Raw genomic sequence first — 25,099 nt, 5'->3', positions numbered from 1 at the left:
CTGCAAAAATAATGTGGTCAGAAATTCAAGTTTTCTCCTTCAATCTTCACCTGGAAAAAAATCAGTTATGAGGTTAATTAATTTATAATTTAAATGTCATTAAGCAAGCTCTGGAAAATCCTTTCAATTCCAATGTTCACATTCTGAAATTTTATTCTATACTCACATCTGTAATCATTCACTCATAGTGACAAAGTCACGAAGTAAGCCATAATTGAAAAATGACATTATGGTTACACATATTTTCATGGGGGAAAACAAGACTCACAGATTAAGTGATCCGACTGTAACCCCATTTGGGGTTTTCTTGACAAAGATACTGAAGTGGTTTGCCTTTTCTTTCACAAGTTCATTTTACAGATGAGGAAACTGAGAAAAATAAGGTTAAGTGATTTGCTCAGTCACTCAACTAAGTAAGTGTCTTAAGGCCTAATCTGAACTCATGAAGATGAGTCTTCCTAACTCCAGGAGAAGCACCACCATCACTGCCCTGAATTTTAATTTTAATAATTTCAATCCCTGTTGTACTTTAGGACTTAATCTAATGCCACTTTATGAAGTCTTTACTGATACATCTAGATGTTTTTATCTTCCTTGGAACCCACTTTAACTTTTGTGTATAAGATGTATCTGAGGAGATACCCTAGGCAGAGAAAGAAATTAGGAAGCATCTCAACTGAGGTAGTAATAATGTGTGTTAATTGAGAGGAGACATATATGGGACATATCAGATGTCACCAAATGAAGGCGGTTGACGAAAACATATAAAAATCAAAAATTATGAAGTTGTTAAAGTGGTAAAGTTGAAGGTGCTATCATAATATAGGGTAAAAGTTTAACGTTTGTTAACAATGAACTAAATGTGTTCTTCTATTTGTAACAATTGCTAGGTTTTTAATGTGTGCTACTTGGTTTTGTTAAGCCTTCTTAAGGCATAATATCAACAATGAAATGATCTTTGGATCAGAAGGGATTCATTTTTTTCTAACCAACAATGTGAGTACCTTTGTTTATTCACAAACCCAACAACTCAGTGTTTCAATACTTATTCTTAATGGGTTGGGCAGCTAGGTGGCACAGTGGATAAAATCACTGGCCCTGGATTCAGGAGGACCTGAGGTTCAAATCTGACCTCAGACACTACTAGCTGTGTGACCCTGGGCAAGTGACTTAACCCCACATTGCCCCACAAAAACAAAACAACAACAACAAAAAAAGAGAACACCTTTATGGTGATATACGTTAATGTTTACATAACATATATTTGTGTGTGTGCATAATTTTTTAAAATGAGAGAATAGAACTCTTACCTTAAATAAAGCTTCTTTATCTGTGTTTATCTGAATATTTATGAGTAAAATTACCATTAAGGAAAAAAAATTACTTGTTTCTCAATACTGTGAGACAATGACTATCAAAGGCATTAACAGTGGATAAATTTGCTTAGTGTTTTATTGATAAATGCCTAATACCTTCATACAAATTAAATACAGAAAAGCCAGAGAAAGAAAAGGCATTGTCCTGGGATCTGAATCTAGCTTCTCTTGTCACTTGTTTCCTTTAATTATTTTTTTTTAAGTAAATATACATTTTTAAAGGTACTACAGAATTACAGAACTATAGAATCAAAATTAAAGATGGTGACTAAGGGACAAGAAAGATCATAACTGGGAAAGTTAGCTATATTGGAAAGTATATGAAAGAGGAATGTAGGAAGAAAAAAAGCAAAGAACAATATTATTTCCATTTTCATCTTCTACAGAACAATATATAATGTTATTACATATTCAGTTTCAAAAGTACCACATATGTTCTATACTGAGTCAATTAAAGAAGACAAACACAAAAGTGACAATAACTATACAACTTAAAATTTGATTAACCTTATAGTAAATTCTAATTAAGGATAGCAATGCTCTTCTCCGTACTGTTAAAGAATGTCATTGATAATTATTTTAAAGGATATTGTTTTTTTTCTTCCTTTCCTCCTGTGGTTTCCCGTTTTTCCTTCCTTTCTGTTTTTTCTTTATCATGTCTGGATTCCTGTAAGAATTAGCAGAATTAGCTGAGGAACAGAAAATAAAATGTGAAAGCTATTTTGTTAGTTTATGCTTCTACAATATTTATACCATGCAAATAATGTTTTTATCCAAAAATTTATAAAAAGGCAATTTCACATCCTTTCCTAAATTGTAAAATGACAATTATAAGTGAAATTTTATCAACATTATTGCTGTCTGTGTGCACAATGTTTTCTTGGTTCTGCTCACTTGACATCATTTCATAAAAATATTTCCAGCATTTCGTCAATTCTTATAGCACAATCATACTCAATCACCATCATATACCACAGCTTCTTTAGCCATTCCTCCACTGATGAACATTCCTTTGATTTCCAATTTTTAGCCACCACAAAAAGAGCTGCTATATTTTTGTACAAATAAAGTCTTCTTTTTCTTTTGATATAGTAAAGAATTTTTACCAAAAATGTGAACAAAATTCCAGCCATGAGACAGAGATGGAGATATTTCCTTTTACTATTTGTCTTTTGTTTCAAAAAAAAAAAAAAAGACGTCATAGGAGAAATCTTGACATGCCCATAAATTGGATTTCAATGAGGGAAAACTGCAGTCATCAGCCTCACTCTCTCTTTCTGAGTCATAACAGTCCAGTAACAAGGCAAAGTCAAGATGACTAGCATTAGGGTTAGGGTTAAGCCTCCACAGCACCTGCTTCAGCTGCCTTCACAGCCATTCCAACAGAGTTTTCATATGCTTTGGAATAGAAAGCCCCTGCCCCCCACTTCCCCACTTCCAACTCACTGATGGTCTTGAAGCCTATTGAGTCCTGATTATCCTCAACCTGATTTACACTATCTGCCAAAATGGTTTATTTAGATTTTAGGAGCCACAAGTAAGAATTAGGTGAATCACAAAGACATCAAAGATATCTGGACACTCATTCAATTTTCATTAAGTCCCAATTGAAATTCCACCTTTTGCAGTTATGAACTGATCCAACCATTCTGGAGAGCAAAGGACTATGGGGCTGTGTATACCCTATGACCCAGTAATACCACTACTAGGTCTGTATCCCAAAGAGACAATGCAAAAGAACCAGGAGAATATTGTACACGGTATCTAAAACATGGTGTTTAGATCAACTGTGACAGACTTGACGCTTCTCAACAATCCCATGGTCCAAGAGAGTACCTGAGTATCAAAAGCCACATCCTTGACTCCTGGAATTCCTCCCCTTGAGAACAGGACCCACTGACTCATTCCTTGCCTTTGTTTAAACTGTATATAAACCTTTGCAATCTACTGCATGGCATCCAATTTGGCACTAGCCTGGATAGCACTCATGGTCATGTCAGATTTTCTTCCCTCCTTAATAAAATTAAACCTTTCTTTAATTTTAACAGCACTGTCTTTCTCTTTTTAGGAAGAGAATTTAATTCCCTTTTAGGAAGAGGATTTAATTTCCAGGTCTTCTCCTGTTGGGAAAGAGAGACCTAAATTCCATTAAAGGAGTGCCTCCCTTTAAAACTTTCACTCTCAAGTGTCTTTGAATTTATCTGCTGCCTCAAACTTCTCTCTTTATTGTTGAAAAACTATAGTCCTACTAGTTTATCACTTCCAGACACACATATATTATAGATATACAAATATTGACAGATAATGAGCCCCTCCTCTGTGCTTCAGTTACACAAAACCAATTCTTTGTTACATGTTTCAAATTGAATGTCTAATCATGGGGTGAGGAATGGAAGCTTGTTAAATAGAAAATTAATAACAAAAAAGAGATACAAGCATAGGAGTGAAAAGAAACATAAAAATGTAATTAGAAAGAATTAAGCAAGAATGAATTACCCCTCAAAACTTTAATCTCATCAGGAAGGATTATTTAGGGAGTTAATGAGACAACAGTTAAAAGCAGAAAAAGGCAAAACAAAGGAAGTTGGGAAAGATGGAAACATGGGTACGTAAGTAGACAATAAAAATAAGGAAGGAGATAAGGGAAATAAGCTTTTTTTTTCTTTTTTCTTTTCTTTTTGTGGGACAATGAGGGTTAAGTGACTGGCCCAGGGTCACAGAACTAGTAAGTGTCAAGTGTCTGAAGCCACATTTGAACTCAGGAACTCCTGAATCCAGGGCCGGTGCTTTATCCACTGAGCCACCTAACTGCCCTCAAAATAAGCATCTCTTAAATTTCACTTTCATCTCTCAAAGAAAAGTAAAACACAAATACACATTGAAAGAATCTGATGGAAAAATACATTCAACTCAATTGGAAAACATGGAAACAGTAGGAACGGAAGGTAAGAAAGAATCCACAAGGGTAGAGATTAGAACTAATTTACAACAAATTTAAATGTTCGAAGGTGGATCGATCCCCAAAGGGAAAGAAAAGGATAAAAAACTGTGACTGGTAAAGGGAACAGAAGAGGATAGAGGAATGGCAATTCACTAATAGTATCACTAATTCTTCAATCACCACCTACAAAAAATGAAAATTTCAATAACCATGTCAAAAATTCACTGAACAATTAATTCCAACAATAAACTTTTAAAACAAAAATAGAAGAGATCATTGAAAATTCCTAATTTATTTTTAAAAGGTCATTAAGCAAGAGAGTCAAGTCTCCATTAAGCAAGAGAATGTAAACAAAATGATTATTTCTTGAACATTTGTGAAAAAATCTGAAGCAAACCTTAACAAAAAATTAATACATTATGATAAGGTTGAATTTATACAAGAAATTCAGTGTTGTTTCAGTAACGGGAAAATTATTAACTTACTATTATTACTACTGGCAGCATATTAACTAAAGAAGCAATAATGTGGCAGAATGAATAGATTGCTGGGCCAAGAGTCAAGAATAATTAAGTTGGGGCAGCTAGGTGGCACAGTGAATAGAGCATTAGCCCTGGAGTCAGGAGTACCTGAGTTGAAATCCAGCCTCAGACATTTGACACTTACTAGCTGTGTGACCCTGGGTAAGTCACTTAACCGCAATGGCCTCACAGGAAAACAACAGAATAATTAAGTCCAAATTCTACCTGAGTTACTTATTGGCTGTGTCAAATTCTAAGTTCAAGTGTATTCCTGCTCCTTCTCTCATCAATCAGCATCATCATATGTTGATGGTTTTCTTGCTTACCTCAGATCTACATTTCCAACTCCAATGTCAAACTAGATGACCATAAATATCTATAAATGAATTCATAATCTTCCCCATAAAGTCTCCCCTCTCTCACATTTCTGTGGAGAATTTAATTCTCCTTCAAATGTGTCAGGTCCTTAATTTCATCTTTATTCTGGACTCCTCATTTTCCCCCTCCAGAGTTTACAATTTTGTCATTAAAGATCTACCATGCTGGGGCAGCTAGGTGGCACAGTGGATAAAGCACCGGCCCTGGATTCAGGAGTACCCGAGTTCAAATCCAGCCTCGGACACTTAACACTTACTAGCTGTGTGACCCTGGGCAAGTCACTTAACCCACATTGCCCCACAAAACAAAAAAAGATCTACCATACTGACCCCTTTTATTAACATCAGTTCATTCTTTTGGGGATGTCTTTGGGATAAAAACCTAGCAGTGGTACTGCTGGATTAAAAGGTATGCACAGTTCTATAGTCCTTTGGACGTAATTGCAAATTGCTCCCCCAAATGGTTGGATCTTGAAAACTATCTTTACATGTAATTGGAAAAAAATAAAATGCTATTAAAAACAACAACAACAACAAAACATGTTCAAAACTGAATTCTCTTTTTCCCTAATGCCTACCCTTTCTTGAAATTCCTTGTTATCATGAAAGGCATTAACAATCTTAGGGTCATTATTAACTAATTTAACAAAGTGATCTTCTAAAAGTAAGTTTGTTTTTTATGACAAAGGTTATTTTTAGCTATAAAGAACTTAACTGTCAGGGATGAAGCCCCCTGAGATGATCTAATTTAGTGTTTGCACCCCAACACAGATTCCTTCTGTGTCCTAGACTACCAGCTCGTTAAAAAAAAAAAAAGAATACTTCTTTTCCCATCTTACTTATTCATGATTTCTCTTGCTCTTCTGTTTGGCAACTACACAGGGTTTCACATGCATAGTCACTTCTCTTGTAATAAACCCAATTTTTCATGTGTTTTGTGAAATTATGATTCCTGTTGACACTACTTTTAAAAGCATATTTACCTTTTTGCCACTAGAACTGCTCTTCTCTAACTTCTCTGTTTTAACTGAGTCACCTTTCTCTTTTCCAGAAGATTTTGACTTATTTTTTTCTTTTTCATTCGAATGAGGAGAATGAGATGGGCTTTCACTTTTAGAATATTTTGAAGAGCTAGCTGAAATAATAAAAGAAAAAAGTGAAATTTCCTTTTAATTTCCAAGACACAATTACAGAAGAAAAAGGTATTAAGATAATTATAAAACATCCTGCCACACAAATGGAGCATCTTTAAGATTTGTCTTTTGAATTAATCAAAAACAAAGCAAGAGATGGAATAAAGAATGATACTTTACTTTTAAAAAATCTGTTTACTCAAGAGAAGAAAAACCAATCTCTTGATATGAAAAGCAGAAGAAAAATGCCCCTAAAGGAAGCAGAAATGGGGAAGTATAGAATCACAGACAAAATAAAATACCAAAAACCTAAATTCTGAAGACAAACAAATTAGCAAGTTAAGCTACAGATCCCAACGTAGTAATCTTATACCTCTTTACTCCTTTTGTACTCTTTAATGCAAGCAAGCCTGAAATTTTTCCCTTTGGCCATGAATTGTCTATTTACTTTCATCATTTTAGACATTTATTTTACCTTTATACATAATGTTATCAACCACTTTGCTAGTTTTGGTATATTTACTAGAAATGTAGATATAATCAAAGGGAAAACACCACCAGAAAAGCAAGTAAGGTAAACCTAACACTATAGTGAGTCTTTTGGGGGAAAGGGTTTTGTTTTGTTGTTTAGCTATTTTCAGTTGTATCTGAATCTTTGTGACCCTTTTAGATTTCTTGGCCAAGATCATAGAGTGGTTTGCCACTTCCTTCTCCAGCTCATTTTATAGATGAGGAAACTGAGGAAATTGGTTTAAATGACTTACACTACCAGTAAAGACTCTGAGGCCACATTTGAACTAAGGTCTTCCTGACTTCAGACCAGCCCTTTATCAACTGTGCTAGCTGGGGAATCTAGGCTAACAAAAGAAATTTTAAAAATTAAAGATTCTTTGATACTACCTCCCAGAGTGAATAATGAATATTTCTACTATTTTTATCAGAAAAATGATACAATGTGAACAAGAAGTCACTAAAGATGAGAAATCAAATAGAAGTGTCTGAACAACTTTGATCACCACCCTATCCCATCATTACAACATACTTGTTCCATTTTCTTCTTTACGTCTTTTAGTAGAATCTTGTGGGAAGTCACGGTCATTGTTTGAATAATCCTAAAGTCAAACAATTAAATAAATGTAAACTTGATGAAAAGGTTTTGTTGTTTTGTTCAAGAAATGTGATGTTAATACTACAGATTGATACAGTAAAATTTTTCTTTATTTTTCAACTAATAATGGAAAAAATACTGAATTGAATGGTAGGAAAGGAGGAGAAAACCTAAAACATACAAACCCAAATCCTTGACTCACTGGTGGTTATGGAGACAGAAGGAAGTAATGTTTTAATGAGCTAGTTTTTTTTAAATTCATTCCTTTAATCTCTTATTAGTAAAATTTTTCCTGTTGCTTTTTGTAGTTTACAATAAATTTATTGTATTTTAATCTCTAAGCTGGAATCAGTGGTCAGATCTGGACCACAAGAGTTATGTTCCCCAAAGAACCAATATTGCAGATGACTTTACATTGGGTTACAACGATTAACACTACTGTGTTACCCTTATATTTGTAGTTTAAATTAAAAGTGCTAGTTAACTTCATGTTGCTTAGTTTATCATGTATCTCCAATGTTTCTGGTCTTCAAATTATTAGAAGATTAAATACCAGCTTGCAAAGATTAGGAATATTTATTTAATGATTAATAAATTTTCATATTCATCTTTAAAAATTACAAACCCTTTTCCGTTCTTTCCTGTCCTTCTCATTTTTCTTTTCTCTCTCTCTGGATCTTTCCCTGGACTTGTCCAAATCTTTCTTGTCCATTTCTTTTTCTTTACTCTTGGGCAGTGTTGGAGTAGTATGGTTAATGCAATGCTGTGACATTAAGGCAATATTGTTAAAGGTTTTAAGTATTTAAAATTAAATAATATTGAAGAGGAAAAAATGGGATGACACAAATTTAAATAGGCCAGGCTTTACTTAAGTTATATAAAATATATTATTCAAATGGTCCAATTTGGAAACTACTGAACTTTTCTTTTAATTCATGAATTGGAGAGACTATAATTAAGAAGACATTAACAAACTTTTGAATTTCAATTTAATTTATTATTCAATTCAGATGGAAAACTATGCTAATTACAATCTATTAATGCTGAGGTTCAGAAAGCAAAAGTGATACCACTCATGTGTAGCTTGCATTCTATTAAAGAATATAGATATTCGAATTAATACGTATTGTGTGTGTGTGTAATCTCCCAGTAGAATTTAACTTGAATTGTTATATATTTACATGTTTATTAAATATGTACACAGATGTACAAGTGTAAAAATATCTGTAGATATAAATATTACATATTTATGTACATGTACAAAAATAGAAGTTAAATTTAGCAACGATGATCAGAAAAGGCTTCTTGCCATTTTGAAGCCAAAAGTTTTTAAAGAGACCTGCTATAAAAATTTGAAAGGCATTTTGAAGAAAACAACATAATACATCACAATACTGATAGGGAATTTGAAAAAATAAAAATAAAATAATTTTCAAATTAGAATAGAGGATAGGTAATTTTTGTAATTTTTAATCTAAGGGAAAGTGTTTGAAAAAATTTTATTAATGGCTTTTTACATAAGATGGGTGATGAGTTGGTAGCGTCCTATGTGATTATGAAGTTTATTTGTCCATGATTTCTGACAAAATTTATTTGTGCAGTTTTTTTATTGTTCAAATATTACAGGTAGATCTTGGAGACTAAAGAGATCAATTCCCTGAATACTTTAATACATAATGATTGTGAGCAACTTAACTTCTCAGTCAACACTCTTAAGGACCTAGACTGTCTGGTAAGAGGGAAATTCCTTATACCAATGAAATCACAGGTCGTCTTTTTAGTTGTTCTTTAAAAATCAATTTATTTGTGATTTCCCATCCCCCATATCTCCAGCTCACTGAGAAACCAAGAAAAATAAAATCCATTACAAAAAGATGTCAAGCAAAACAAAACAAAAAAGCCTCAGTCTGGACTCTTTATCTGGAGAATGGTACCATGGCTGGTCACTGTGTTGATCAGAATTCCTAAGTCTTTCAAAGTTATTCATCTTTACAATATTGTTGTTATTGTAAAAAGTTGTTCTCCTGGTGTTTACTAATTTCACTTTGCATTGCAGGGAATTCTGTGAATCAATACAGTCAGGAGAGCAAAACCAGAAGAGCATTTTTATACAAAAATTGAAGGACTTAAGAATGCAAAATAAGGCTGACCTTTTTGGACATGCTCATTTTGAAATTTGTTTTAATAAAGGGGTTTTTTTATTTCTTTCTCATGGGGAGAAGAGTGGGAGAGAAAGAAAGTAGATTTTTGTTCAATGGAAAAAATTCAATTAAAAAAAGTTAAGAAAAATGCAATTCCCATAATTTAATGTTCATGTTAAAACATTAAAAAGATCAAGGATAGGGGCAGCTAGGTGGCGCAGTGGATAGAGCACCGGCCCTGGATTCAGGAGTACCCGAGTTCAAATCTGGCGTCAGACACTTAACACTTACTAGCTGTGTGACCCTGGGCAAGTCACTTAACCCCAATTGCCTCACTAAAAAAAATAAAAAAATAAAAAATAAAAAAAGATCAAGGATAAAAGGAACTTCTTTTCATCTCGCCAAAACCATTAATCCAAAAACCATGAGAAAGCAATAATGAATAAAAACTGGAAATGTTCCTAAGATGAAGTAAAGTATCTGTCAAGCAAAGTGTATTTAATATTATTACTATTACTACTACCATTAAGATCAACACAGTCAGTGTTCATCGTCAATATTGTCACTTGATAAAAGTTGCAACCCAAGAGGCTAAATCATTAATACTTGACAGAACTATGCCAGTATGCTTAGAAAACCCTAGAGAATCAACAAAAAAGCAATATATTCAGAAAATAGCTACAAGAAATTAACAGAATACAATGCAGCATTTATATATAGAACAAAAACCAAAAAGCTAAGAGAAATGCCTTTTATAATAACACGACATTAAATAGCTAAGATAATTTACCACAATTCATTTAAGATATAACAAAAACCCACAATAATTTTCATTTGAATAAAAGAGTATCCAAAGGGAATCACCACTGACAAGATAAGCAAGTCAACTGAATTCAAACACAAAAATGTGAGGGAGAGATAAGTCAAACCACCAATGCTACCAACTCACCAACTATGCCCCACTCCCAAATACCCATGACAAAAAATGACCTTAAGGCCAAGAGTCACAAAGGTTTCACTACCCCTCAGGGTACTACTACTCTCCACTTGGCCCCTGCTATTGTACTCTTTCAACAGATGCTGTACTTCATTCTACCAAAAACCCCAAAGAAAAAGTTCTCATCACCAAAACCCTCATTGGATGGTATTACAACAGATACAGACATGTTTTTACCAATGGAAAGAACTTTAAAGAAATCATGTGATTATAGCTAAAACCTCCTATATGTGCTTCTCCCATTTTTGTGGGACCACCATGGACACAAATAAAAAATTAAGCCAATACTGGCTTCTTTTTTCCCCAATCAATCTGAACTTATTTTAGCTCATAAAGTCTAATTCAAATAGCTTTTAGATTAAGATACATATACATACATACATACATACATACACACACACATGCAAATACAACATATAGGTATATATAACCAATATAGTCAGAGACTAAGTTCTTCATTTTCAGAGTCAGTCTAAGTGACTAGTTAAGTTATCCTTTACATTCAGCTAAGTTAACATTTTGCCCACACTTAATACATTAACAGGACAATACATTCACATTCTAACGTAAAGAAGTTTTCAACTGCAAGTGAAATGAAAAGGTCCCTTGGTAATGTCATTTCCCTATCAATTTCCTTTTTAAAAGCAAGAATTATCCTTTATAGGGGCTGCTTCTAAGTATTTCTAATAATCCTGAATAGAGATCATTGTGCTTTTGGTCTCATTGCTTGAGTTGTGCTACTTTGGCTGCCTTGTTCTTTTTTTTTTTAGTGAGGCAATTGGGGTTAAGTGACTTGCCCAGGATCACACAGCTAGTAAGTGTTAAGTGTCTGAGGCCAGATTTGAACTCAGGTACTCCTGACTCCAAGGCCAGTGCTCTATCTACTGCTCCATCTAGCTGCCCCAGCTGCCTTGTTCTTAACTGAGCTTCTTATTCTATTTGTATTTCCAGTGCTCATTAGCACAGTGCTTCTACATTTAAGTACCATGCAAATTATTACTACAACTATAACATTTTGTTATTTCATTAAGAATATACAAACCTTTGCAGAGGATTCCTTGAATTCAGAGAGATTATCCTACAAAAAAAGGAAAGAAAATAATAAGTTATGAAAAACTGAGAAATTGTGGGAAGCATAAGTAGTAATTTGACACAAAATAGCTATTTCTGGGAATAAATCTAGAGATGTTTTAAATTGTTTTGAACAATGACATGTGTAAATTCAAGTGCAGGTAGGTAATAACGAAAAAAAGAACATTAACTATGAAAAGAATACAGATCCAGGGCAGCTAGTTGGATCAATGGATAGAGCACCAGCCCTGGAGTCAGGAGGACCTGAGCTCAAATCCAGCCTCAGACACTTAACACTTACTAGCTGTGTGACCCTGGACAAGTCACTTAACCCCAAGTGGAGGGAGGGAGGAAGGGAGAGAGGGAGGGAGGGAAGGGAAGAAGGAAAGGAGGGAGGGAGGGAGGGAGGGAGGGAGGGAGGGAGGTAGGGAGGAAGGGAGGGAGGGAGGGAGGGAGGAAGGAAGGAAGGAAGGAAGGAAGGAAGGAAGGAAGGAAGGAAGGAAGGAAGGAAGGAAGGAAGGAAGGAAGGAAGGAAGGAAGGAAGGAAGGAAGGAAGGAAGGAAGGAAGGAAGGAAGGAAGGAAGGAAGGAAGGAAGGAAGGAAGGAAGGAAGGAAGGAAGGAAGGAAGGAAGGAAGGAAAAAAATAATACAGATCCAGATGACAGAGAGTAGTACCAGTATATATAATTATTTTTAACTATACCCTTCAGTTCAGCTAGGTGCAACAGTGGATAAAGCACCGGCGCTGGATTCAGGAGAATCTGAGTTCAAATCCAGCTTCACACTTGACACTTACTAGCTGTGTGACCCTGGGCAAGTCACTTAACTCACACTGCCCCACAAAAAAAAAAATAATAATAATAATACAGATCTGAATCATGCCTGTCCAACCTCTGAAAAAGAAAAACCTTTAGTAACTCTTATTCCACTGGAAGTATAAAATAGAAAAAGGTACTGTAAATAATGCATTGATCATATATGTAAATGTTCAAGCATAACTATTCATATAACACCATAAAGTTCAATATATACAGATTTATATATCACTATATATACACAAAAGGTTTCATTAATGAAAGTAATATTTAATACCAATACAGGAAAAAATTTGAATGAGAACCGAACAATAATTTAGCAGATACTCTGCTTGAAGTGTTTGTTGTTCTAAGTACCAGTGGCAAGTTCCAGACATCTCACTTACAAATCTTCACTCTGTTTTCTGTTTTTGTGGAGGATAGGTTTCTGTTTTTGACAAATCAAAGCTGCTTTACAACTATTTACTTTTAAATATATTAAAACAACCCACAAAATCTCATAACAATTTTTTCATCACTCTTCTTTAATTTCCATTCATTGTTTTCCTTGAAGATACAATTCATGTATCTTAGTGTCCTCACTGAAATTTTTTTCCTTATACTTAATAACAGGGAGCACCTAGGTGGTGCAGTGGATAAAGTACCGGCCCCAGATTCAGGAGGACCTCAGTTCAAATCCGGCCTCAGGGGCAGCTAGGTGGCGCAGTGGATAGAGCACCGGCCCTGGATTCAGGAGGACCTGAGTTCAAATCTGGCCTCAGACACTTAACAACTTACTAGCTGTGTGACCCTGGGCAAGTCACTTAACCCCAAATGCCTCACAACTCCCCTCCAAACCACCCCCCCAAAAAAAACCCCAAAACAAATCTGGCCTCAGACACTTGACACTTACTAGCTGTGACCCTGGGCAAGTTACTTAATCCTCTCTGCTCTGCAACATTCCCTCCCCCCAAAAACCTTATACTTAATAACTAATTATTGTATTAACACCAAGGTTTTACCCCTTTTCTAAAATGTCTTCATCCAGAAATCATTCAGTGTGGGAAATCTCCCTTAGAGATTTAATTTAGTCAGGCCAAAATCTAATCAGAGTTTAAAAAAAAAGCTCTAATGTTGGTGTTTCCTCAGATAGGTCGTAGGAAAATTCTCAACAATACAATAATCCAAGACAATCCCATAGGACTTTTGTTTTGTTTTGTTTTAAGTGAGGCAGTTGGGGTTAAGTGACTTGCCCAGGGTCACACAGCTAGTAAGTGTTAAGTGTCTGAGGCTGGATTTGAACTCAAGTACTCCTGATTCCAGGGCCAGTGCTCTATCCACTGTGCCATCTAGCTGCCCCCTCCCATAGGACTTTTGATGAAGCATACTAACCACCTCCAAAGAACAAACAGATATTTATATTGAAACTGACCAGACTTTTCTTTTTTTTCTTTTAATCAAGTTTTCCTGCACAAAAATGACTATACATGTATAAGCCATATTTGATTGTTTTACTACGTCAAGGAGGGAGGAGGGGAGAAAGGGATAGAATCTGGAACTCAAAACTTCAACAAAGAATTGTTTTAACATGTAATTGTGGACTAAACAAGTTACTTAACCCCCACTGCCCCACCAAAAAAAGCGGGGGGGGGGGCAGCTAGGTGGCACAGTACATAAATCACTGGCCCTGGATTCAGGAGGACCTGAGTTCAAATTTGGCCCCAGATACTTAACACTTACCAACTGTGTGACCCTGGGCAAGTAACTTAACATGTACTTGGGGAGATGAAATAAAATACTGGTTTGGGGTTTTTTGGTTTTTGGGTTTTTTTTGGTTTTTTTTAGTGAGGCAATTGGGGTTAAGTGACTTGCCCAGGGTCACACAGCTAGTAAGTGTCAAGTGTCTGAGGCCGGATTTGAACTCAGGTACTCCTGAATCCAGGGCCGGTGCTTTATCCACTGTGCCACCTAGCCGCCCCCCCTGGTTTGGGGTTTTTTTTAATTAAAAATGCTTTTAAAACAGTTTTTTAAAATTCACAGATGCATTCAGGAAAGGAAAAACTATACACATAAAGAAAAACATTCATATAATGACCCTCCAACCAAGCCTATTAATACTGAACATAAAACCCCAAAGGAACACAGATGTTGGTATTTCAAATATGGAATTTGACATTTGCAGATTTATACTAACCTTAACTGTTGAAGGGGATAAGAAGGCATCAAGTTTTCGTCGTTTTTGTTCTATTAAGAGCAAAAGCAATAATCAAAAGAAAGAATACTTGATTTTTAAACCACTATAAATACATTGTTAGTTTCAATTAGCTTCTTTATCAAAGAATAGGAATGCTCAAAAAGAAAAAAGCATATTTTTTTCCCATTTAAAAACTGAATTTTTTTCTTTTTTAAATTTCTTTTTAAAATTTCACTTACCCTTTTCAGACTCTGATGTGTCTGGTCGGAGACCTGGGGCCTTTAAAAAGCCAACAACTGCTACTTTTTCACCTCCTTTTATAATTTCCTCGGCTTTGGTTTCCTTTGGAATATCTCTTTCTCTGGATGGTTCCTTTTCTCTCTCTTTTTCTACATTCGATTTTGAATCTATGTTGACTCCAAGACCCATCTTGCATTTTTCATCTTTGGAAGCCCTTTCTTCCTTTTTAACTTTTTCTTTGTCACACCTGAGTATTTTATCTTTTGTTTCCCTTATTTTTTCATCTTTGTTTGTTTGGTCATCCTTTGGCTTTTCCTTACTTTCTTCAGCAAATAGCTTGGACTCGGCAAAAGCAAATGCAATCTTTTCTTTTTTCTCTTTTTCTTTACCAGTTTTTTCTTTCTCAATGTCTTTTATAATTTTGCTGTTTAACAAAAAACAGATACATCCTCCAATTTTAAAAATATGAACATTTTATCTTACAATATAAATTCTTAGTTTCACAAACATCAAGTAATGAAATCAACTAGGCTATATTTACTATACATCACCTGTATATAGCACCACATCTGTCATGCAATAAATACCTATTGATTTCCCAATTGATAAGCAGTAAAATATACTACAAGGTATAAGGATTCACAAGACAAAATTTCCTACTTAAATCCTTTGAGCTTTTTTCTGGTTTATTTGTAGTCATGATGTTAAAGGACTCCCACTACAGAGAACTGGGAGGTTAATCCAGTATGTATCAAAGGTGGGACTTTAGTCTCCAACTAATTTTGAGGCGGGAGGTGAGGCAATAGGGGTTAAGTGACTTGCCCAGGATCACACAGCTAGTGAGTGTTAAGTGTGTAAGGCCAGATCTGAACTCATGTCCTCCTGACTCCAGGACTGGTGCTCAATCCACTAAGCCACCTAGCTGCCCCTCCAACTAATTTTTAATGTTTCTTTCTAACATTTTCTACAGGTCCTGATGTTAATTAATCCATTTATTCTCATTTATTTACTTAATAGATTCTTGGTTCTAAAAGAAAGTAGATTCCCACCATTACAGATTTACTGTCTATTTCTCCCTAAAAATAACTTATTTTTTTTCCTTTTCCAAATGACATTTTTACAGTACTTAGTACAATGCTGCAACATAATAGGCTCTTATTAATATATACTTGTTTTCTTCCTCCTCTCCTTTAAGTACTCAGATGCAATGCTATTTAGTACATATTTGAGTAAAAAATATATCAAATAAATGAATTTGTTTATAATGTATTTCAGCTTCCATTTGTTCCTTCAGTTAATTCTATATTTACTGTTGCCTTAACTGAAATGATTCCTACTTTTGTTTTTGAGTATAGCTCCAAAAAGATTTTGCTCCACGTCCTTATTTTGAGTTTCTTTTTAAAAAGAATACATATTATTGGATTCTACTTCCTCATCCATTTTGTGATCTTTCTCTCCATCTTTCATGCCTTTACAATTTCGTGCCCCATTCTTTTCAAAGAAGTTGAAAAATAAGAAGTATTCACAGCATTAGTGTCTAAACATCTCTCTATACCTTTTCCCAGATATCAGTCACAAGATTTAATCCTACTTTTCTTTTTTTTTCTTCTTTCTTTTTTCTTTTTTTAGTGAGGCAATTGGGGTTAAGTGACTTGCCCAGGGTCACACAGCTAGTAAGTATTAAGTGTCTGAGGCTGGATTTGAACTCAGGTACTCCTGACTCCAGGGCCGGTGCTCTATCCACTGCGCCACCTAGCTGCCCCCCTACTTTTCTTTTAATCCTTCATTTTAGTATGCTCTAAATTCAAAAAGACTGAATGCCAAACAAAAGACTTTATATTTGTATCTTGAAACAATAAGGAGACATTGGCACTTACTGAATAGAAAAGTAACATGGTCAAAACTGCAGCTAAATGGAAGAAACTTAAGCTAACCAGCAGATGAATGAGGTGAAGTCCTAAACCTATTCGTAACTAAGTTATATCAGATCTAGACACAAAAATGAAAAATGTATAAAATACACAATACTAGGGAACTAGAACAAGTCAAAATACAGTAAAGTTGTACTTTTTACCTGTCAAAAATACTGTTTCCATTGTTTGTAGTCATTTTTGATGCTGTATGGGCTGTTTTGCCATGAATTTTCAGAGAAGACTGAAATTTTTCCTTTAATTTATCTGAAAATTAAAAAAAAATAAACTCTTGATTCCCCCCTGGAAAGCAGGTAGCAGGTGGGAGCTGAGGGAGGAACTGCTTTTTTTTTTTTTGGCTTTCCCTTTAAAGGGACAAACTTCTTGCAAAAGATGGGTTTTAGCTGAGACTTAGAAGAAGCCAAAAGAGTTAAGGAAGGAATTGTGTTATGAAAACCTATAAAAGCCCAATTTTATATTTGAACATGAAGACAAATGAGTTTCATGATAGAGGTAGCCAACATAAGCTTCACAAATGACTTCTTGTAGACTGAAGCGGGGAGAAAGTTGAGTAATTATCATAACATGAGATGAGAAACATGTTGAGTTTGAGATCTCAGTATGCATTTGGCAACTTGAGACTCTTTGTAGTTTCCTATTTCTGCCTTTCCATAACATTTGCAGTCTATCCATAACATGTGAACATTTCAAATATTTTAACACAGCAATTATGTCACTGATATGACCTCTCTTCTCTAAGACAAATATTATACATTCCTGCATCAAGCACTCAAAGGCCTTTGTCTAATTTAGTCTCCTCTGAATGATCCCAAACATATAAATGTCCTTGCTACAAAATATTCAATGATGGTAGGATTTCCTCAAACACTTAATATATAAATTTTTTTATCTCCAATGTTTTAAAAATTACTTACCAGTGTCCTCAGTACTGCTTTCTTCTACCTTAGCTGCAGTTATTGAGAGTGACGTAGTTAGTCCAACACCACCAGAGGCATTTTGTATGGGTGCAGGAACTATATTCCTCAGAGGAGGGTCTTTGAGATGAAATTCACTTTCTGGTACCATGGAAAGTTTTCTATTTTTCAACTGCCCAGAATAGCTTAAAATTAAGTGTTAAACCATAAGTGTCAAAAATAAAAGTAAATCAAGAAAACTGTTTTACCTCAAACTTGGTCCTATAAGCAACTAATTGTAACATATTTTATTTTGATTTTTACATTACCTGAAAGCTTTTTTAGAGTTTAAAAAAGAAAGCAGTTATTTAATTTCCTTCAAAACTACACACTACAGTAATACACACTACAGTTTTGAACTTAATGTAACAAAGCAATACTTGTGACTATATTTATTATAAAAACATAATTTATCTCTTCCAATCCACAAGATATTATACATCATTTTAATGCTGCTCTATTTATCCACTATATAATTAAGAAATGCTATTTTAGTTCTCCACACTTTTTGAGCCATTATGAAAAAACTAAATGTTTAAGTAATAGTATAGATTTTGCACTGTTTTATACGCATAACTAAATGTCACAACAAGCCCCTATATTAGAAATATTTAGAAATATACTTGAAATATTCTAATAAATAATTTTAAAATAACATTGTTTTACCCCATGGCCAGTGCATAAAGATCAGGTCTCTTCTCTTTTTCTTCTTGACAGATCTTATGGACTCGTTTTTCCAAAGCCTGACCCAGGTTTAAGACTTTTGGGTACCAAGGAAGTATTTTTGTGAGTACTATCAAAATATTTCTGATATGGGTGTATTCGCCAGTTTCAAGGCAATGTACAGAAGCCTAAAATACAGATTTCAATAATTATTCAAGTAAATTATTAATAGAAACAAAACTTTATGACTGAAAACCTTAGTTTTCTATTTACCTTTGTTAGCTTATAGTGCCACTTGTGTACAACATGTCGGAAATTCTCATAATCTAGTTGATCAGCTTTGTTTCCACCATCAAATCCAGTTGCTCTTAATATGGTAAGGAAGCCTGGATAATTACCACATTCCTAAAGAGAAATTAATTTTAAAGTTAGATACTCAAGTATCACAATAAGGAACTTCTCCAATCACTTGCCATGATGGACATGAAACATTTATTTTATTTTTTCCAGTTACATGTAAAGGTAGTTTTCAACATTCATTTTCGTAAGATTTAGAGTTCCAAATTTTTCTCCCTCCCTCCCTTTCCTTCCCCCTCCACAAGACATCAACCAGGTTATAGATGTACAATCCACAACTGCTCTTTTTATCAGTTCTTTCTAGGGGGGTAGACAGTATGCTTCATCCTTAGTCCCCTGGGATTGTCCCGGATTATTGAGAGCATTACTGAGAATGGAAGCAATATTGTTTGATGAAAAACTATTATTCAATTAACTATTCTCAACTATACAATTCCAAAGGAATAAAACATACAATACACCTCCAAAGGCAAAATGACCTCACTATGTTGGGATCTGATTGTGACTGACCATATCAATACTAGTTCAGAAGGCTCTTCCACAGGTAGTACACATTTGGAATATTATTCTCTAAATTTGTGCATCTCACATTTCTTTTTCAATTTTTCAATTCTGCTCCTTCTCTGATAATTCCACATCTATTACTTCTCCTGAGATTCCTTGATTTTTTTTTCAGAATCATTTCATTATTATCTTTTAAACTAATGAATTATTTAGCTAATATTGACCTTTTTATCCCTTGGCTCAATATGAGCAATTCATATTCCTGTTTTTGGATGTCAATATTCGTATAAAGTGTAATTCATGTTGTATTCATATGGTTTCTGTTTGTGTCTGCAAGATAGATTCTCATGGTTTGTTAGATAATACCATTTTCAGGAAAGTTTTGAAAGAGAATGATTTTTTTATCTTGTCAAGTTTATACCACTATCTACTAATATAAACATGAGTTTTGTTGCTCTTGTTATTTTATGCATTCCTGGTATACTTCCAATTTGGTCATACTGTATATGTAATCTTTATAAAATAATACATCCTAGTTTTCTTTCTCTGCTTTGATTTTCCTTAGGCTGGGTATCAAGGACATTGACAGAATTTGGTAGGGGGGTTCTACTAGAAGTTTTTCAGTTTTATGTAAAACTATTGTGTTTTTTCTTTTGAGAGTCCACTTGAGGTTTATCAGTTCTTGACTTTCAAATCTATTTTAAAGCTGAAATTGCTGTTTGAGGTTTAAATTTGTTGTCTTGCTGGGGTTTTATTAGTTGAAAATCCAATGTATCCTACTGCTTACAATGTGTGACAGAAATTTCATCTATGTGTTGGCATTATCTTTAGTAAAATTATTCTACTGCCTGTCATTTATCCTTTGACTGACCCATTCCTTAGGATTAAGTTCAAATTACTTCCAGTAGATTTTTAATCATAATTTCAGTGTCCTTTGGATTTTTACTATACTATGGTCAAGAAAGCATGTGTTTAATATTCCTCCTTTTCTGTATTTGTTTCCAATGTTTCTATTAGTACACAGTCAATTTTTGAAACTTTATAAATTATCAGATACAGAAGGGAAATACCAAAATGGAAAACTTCAAAAAAGAAAAAGTTATTTTACTTGAGGAAATGCATATTAGCATTAATTTTTAAAATTTAACACATCTTTTTCCTACCATTTCATATATTGTGATACCACTATGCCACTTAGTCACAGTTGCTAGTGTGAGATTAAAATTGGATATTAGATCATAAATCTACCCTACTTAACAACCTTTCCCTTAATTTATCTCCCAGACTAGTAAATGGAAGAAGCTTCTGGTTTTCTAGATAGAGCTTTTATTGTATGGTAGTCACAAGGTGATGTTGATTAGAAGGATAGGAAAGTAGAAATGCAATACAAATCGTCTTAAGTCTAGGCTTAGTCTATATTCCGTATAAAACTCACCAAAAGCGGAAGGCTACCTTTGGGGCGAGAGACAGAGTCAAGCGCGTGCTGTTAACCGAGAGCCGGGCCGAGTCAAACTTAACTCGGTCTCTCGCCCCAAAGGTGGCCTTCTGCTTTTGGTGAGTTTTATATGGAATATAGACTAAGCCTAGACTTAAGACGATTTGTATTGCATTTCTACTTTCCTATCCTTCTAATCAACATCACCTTGTGACTACCATACAATAAAAGCTCTATCTAGAAAACCAGAAGCTTCTTCCATTTACTAGTCTGGGAGATAAATTAAGGGAAAGGTTGTTAAGTAGGGTAGATTTATGATCTAATATCCAATTTTAATCTCACAGTTTGGCGACCACGAAGGGACTTGGAAATGCATATTAGTATTAATTTTTAAAATTTAACACATCTTTTTCCTACCTTTTCATATATTGTTCTACCACTATGCCACTTAGTCACAGTTGCTAGCATGTAGCACAAAAATCTGCCATATCTACTTGCTTCATTTTCAGTACAACTTGCCACTGTGTAAACTATATCCGAGAAAACCTGCAAGACAGAAATTTAAAATGTGAAATAATTTCTTAATTAAAAACCAATTTAGGGAAGCTAGGTGGCACAGTGGATAAAGCACCAGCCATGGGTTCAGGAGGACCTGAGTTCAAATCTGGCCTCAGACACTTAACACTTACTAGCTATGTGACCCTGGGAAAGTCACTTAACCCCAAATGCCTCACCAAAAAAACCAAAAAAAAAAAAACCCCACCAATTTAATAGATTTCGATTTCAATTTTAAGCTTTCTTAAATATATGATTACTATGTTATTAAAAACATTATAGTATCTTGCTAAAGTGGTAATATTAATTATTTAATAGATATTTAAATGAGAAAATTACAAGAAAAAGAAACTGAAATCCATGGCAACATTTTGTTGGTTTTTTGTTTTGTTTTTTAACTCAGGTCCTCCTGAATACAGGGCCAGTGCTTTATCCACTGCACCACCCAGCTGCCCCATGATGGCAACGTTTTGAAGAATACTTGTTTTCTGTAATGCAACTTCAGTCAACTTTCAAAAATAAAACTAAAAACACAAACAACTAAACATTTTTTAATTTCACAAGAACATTAAGGAAATATGGAAATCCTTTTAGCCCCCCAAAAAATCTGTTTAGATCAGGTACTTACAATATGCATCAAATAAGTCTATATTACCAGACACAAAACAGGGCATCTACTTTATGTGTCTCTTCTATGATTCTGGTTATTTATCTCCAGTTCTTAGTACATCCCACACAATAATAACTGCTTGATGATTAGCTTACTGAGATAAAATGAATTAAACAACCTTACTGATAAAATATAAAAGCCTTAATACAAAGGAAACAATGAAATTTAAACTTTGAAGAGGCTTAGTCAAAAAAAAATCTTGCAATTACCTCTATTAAAAGTCAATTTCCAAAATCTATTTATAGCTATCCAAAAAAAAAACCCTGTAAAGGGTATGACCAAACATTTTTTCTAAGAAATACTAAAATAAGTAATAGTAATAATAATAATAATAATAGTAACTAACTGGAAAAGAAAATTGAGATTATGTATTCAAAGTGATGGGAGAAATTTTTGTGTATTAATCTTCACAGTAAATAGGAACTCAAGGAATCAGTCAATAGTCTGGGAGCTTTGAGCTAATAATATTGTTTCAAAGAAAGACAATTACTGATGTTTTATTTTTATTTTTAATTTTTACTACACTCAGTCTGTGAAAGGTTTAAGTTCTGTTTCCTCCTTCACTTTATTTTTTTGTCTTTACTTTTATTTTCCAGTTTTTTCCCACCACAAAAAGAGCTGCTAGAAATATTTTGTAAATACACACATTCTTTTATAAATATAATGTATATACATATAGAATCTTTTCTTATGTCTTCTATTTATTGTGGTAAAGACATACAAGGGGTATGGGTAGAACTAAAGTGTTTAGTAAGTTTTGAGTTATAATTTGTATTGCTTTTCAAAAAAAATACTTTTTGTTGTTGTTCAATTGCTCACTTGCATCCAACTCTTCATGACTCCATTTACCATAGCATGTGAGGTCCTGTTATCCTCCACTATCTCTATAAGTCTGTCCAAGTTTATGTTCATTGTTTCCATCTCATCCTCTGCCATCCCCTTATTCCTTTTGCCTTCAATCTTTCCCAACATGAGGGTCTTCTCATTATATGGTCAAAGTACTTAAACTTCAGGTTAAGTATATAACCTTCCAATGAATAGTCTGAATTAATTTAAGTATCGACTAATTTGATACCTCTATTTCTCCTCATCCAAAGGCCTTCCAAAAGTTTTTTCCAGCACAATTCAAAAGCCTCAATTCTGTCCAATTTTCACAGTCATACAATGCTGTTGGAAAAGCCAAAGCTTTGACTATAGAGACCTTGTCAGCAAAGTGAAGCTTTTGCTTTTTATTCTGCTGTTGAGCTTTACCACGGGTTTTCATGCAGGGAGCAAGCAACAAGGCTTCAGTCATTACCTGAAGTTACTGTTGAAGCCAAGAATATAAAATATAAAATCTGACACTGCTTCTTCTATCTGCCAAGAAGTGATGGGAGCAGGTACCAAAATCTTTGTTTTTTATGTTGTTTCAAGCCATATTTACAACCTCACAAGAGGCTTCTTAATTCACATTCACTTCCAGACATCAGAGTCCACATCTGAGATTGTTGATATTCCTCTCAGAATCCTTAATTCTGGCTTTTGATTTTATAATAAATAAAAAACTTTAAATCTTCCAAGTTAAAAAAAATCAGTATAGAGTACCGGTCATGGATTCAAGAGGACCTGAGTTCAAATCCAGCCTCAGACCCTTGATACTTACTAGCTGTGTGACCATGGGCAAGTCACTTAACCCCAAACGCCTCACCAAAAACAAACAAACAAAAATATCAGTAATACTGAATACTACTCTGATATTTAAATCTAGAATGAAAGTAATTCTGAAATCCAACAAATACTGTTTAGGAAAGTAGAAACTTTACAAGGTGCTACTAAAGTTAGTATACCTGAAGCTTCTGTGTAGAAACAACCACAGTAAATATTTTTAATAATGTAGAGAACTGATTTCTATTCAAAAAGTAAGCAGTGATGAAATTGAAGATTTTTTGAAGTAGCAGAACAGATTTAAAACAGAAAGAAAAAATGTTTACAAATAAAGAACTTACTCGATCATAACAGAGAAGAGTGGAAAAATTGGGAGTTTTCTGTTGATGTACCAACTCCACAAAATGAGAACAGTAAACAGCATCAATTGCTGAAAAAATGCACCGAGGAAACAAACATAACTGTAGAAATTTTGTGATAGTTTCATTTTTGGTAGATTCTACAGAAACAAAATATAAAATATTAATGTTTTATTATTCATTTAAGACAAATATTTTTATTTTTTAATTTTCATTTCAGATTTCCCTTTCTCTTAACAGTGAGAGGAAAGAAAAAGGATGAGGTGGGAGAGTAGGGAAGGTGAGGGGGTGACATAACATTTCTTTTTTTTTAATAAATGCTTTTTTAAAAAATTCATCTTTGTCGGCTGGATTTGATCTAGTGGAATCATTTTTTTAAAGTAATAAACATTTTTTAGTTTTAGTTTTGGGTTCCAATTTTTATTCCTACTTCCCTCCTTCCCCTCCCTCCTACCTGAGGTGGTAAGCAATCACATATGGGTTATACATGACCTAATATTTCTTAAGTACAAACTAGGCATTTCTAAACACTTGAGTTAAAACTACAACGAGAGAACACTAACTTAAAGAAAGCTACAGTTTACCTCAGAATGACAAAAATAAAGTAGAGGTAGAAAATGTAAAGAATATAAAATGAAAATGACGATCACTGAAATCAAGAGTACATAAAACCCCGTTCTCCAATCTAAACTCTAGTCTCAGGGGAATTCCATTCAATTAAATTATCTAGATAACCCAAGGCTAGGGTTGGGGTCTGAGTACAGAGACAGTTTCTGGTTCAAGGGTAACAAGATGTCACCTCTAAGTCCCTCATTTTAATATAGTATTGTATTAACCAATCAGAGTTGATTACCACACCTCTTCCAAAAAATACATTTAAGCTCTAACCTTGTCTAAGCTTTGTTTCAGGCTAAATTTGAACTAAGGAAAATGAGTCTATGTCACTGATACAGTGGATAGAGTGCAAAACCTTGAGTCAGGACAAGAAGTCATACAATCTTTGCCAAAAAAAAAAAAAAACAGATAGAGGCAATTCAGGGGATAGAGAAAATTCCCTAAGACAAATTCTGGAGCAGCAAAAACCTTAAAAGGAGAGTGTAAGACAATTTTCCAAACAAAAACAACGTGGAAGGTC

At 34.1% G+C, this 25,099-nt stretch overlaps 1 protein-coding gene across 1 annotated transcript in view; it reads right to left on the bottom strand.

The window, feature by feature from the left end:
• Positions 1-1,326: 1,326 nt before the first annotated feature.
• The window catches only part of LOC122734038 (THO complex subunit 2-like), a 65,639-nt gene continuing 41,866 nt past the window's right edge, over positions 1,327-25,099 (bottom strand). Inside the window, exons 27-41 of the mRNA XM_043974711.1 lie at positions 23,947-24,104; positions 21,154-21,282; positions 18,714-18,845; positions 18,444-18,628; positions 17,739-17,923; positions 16,968-17,070; positions 16,767-16,769; positions 14,893-15,317; positions 14,654-14,703; positions 11,637-11,672; positions 8,082-8,219; positions 7,391-7,460; positions 6,199-6,350; positions 1,967-2,043; positions 1,327-1,354 (exon numbers count right to left, since the gene is read on the bottom strand). Coding sequence (XP_043830646.1) covers positions 1,327-1,354; positions 1,967-2,043; positions 6,199-6,350; positions 7,391-7,460; positions 8,082-8,219; positions 11,637-11,672; positions 14,654-14,703; positions 14,893-15,317; positions 16,767-16,769; positions 16,968-17,070; positions 17,739-17,923; positions 18,444-18,628; positions 18,714-18,845; positions 21,154-21,282; positions 23,947-24,104 — 1,871 coding nt within the window. The remainder of the gene's footprint in view (positions 1,355-1,966; positions 2,044-6,198; positions 6,351-7,390; positions 7,461-8,081; positions 8,220-11,636; positions 11,673-14,653; positions 14,704-14,892; positions 15,318-16,766; positions 16,770-16,967; positions 17,071-17,738; positions 17,924-18,443; positions 18,629-18,713; positions 18,846-21,153; positions 21,283-23,946; positions 24,105-25,099) is intronic.

This window comes from Dromiciops gliroides, chromosome X (assembly GCF_019393635.1).
Source record: "Dromiciops gliroides isolate mDroGli1 chromosome X, mDroGli1.pri, whole genome shotgun sequence".
NCBI lineage: Eukaryota > Metazoa > Chordata > Mammalia > Microbiotheria > Microbiotheriidae > Dromiciops > Dromiciops gliroides.
This window is presented reverse-complemented; position numbering and strand designations above follow the sequence as displayed.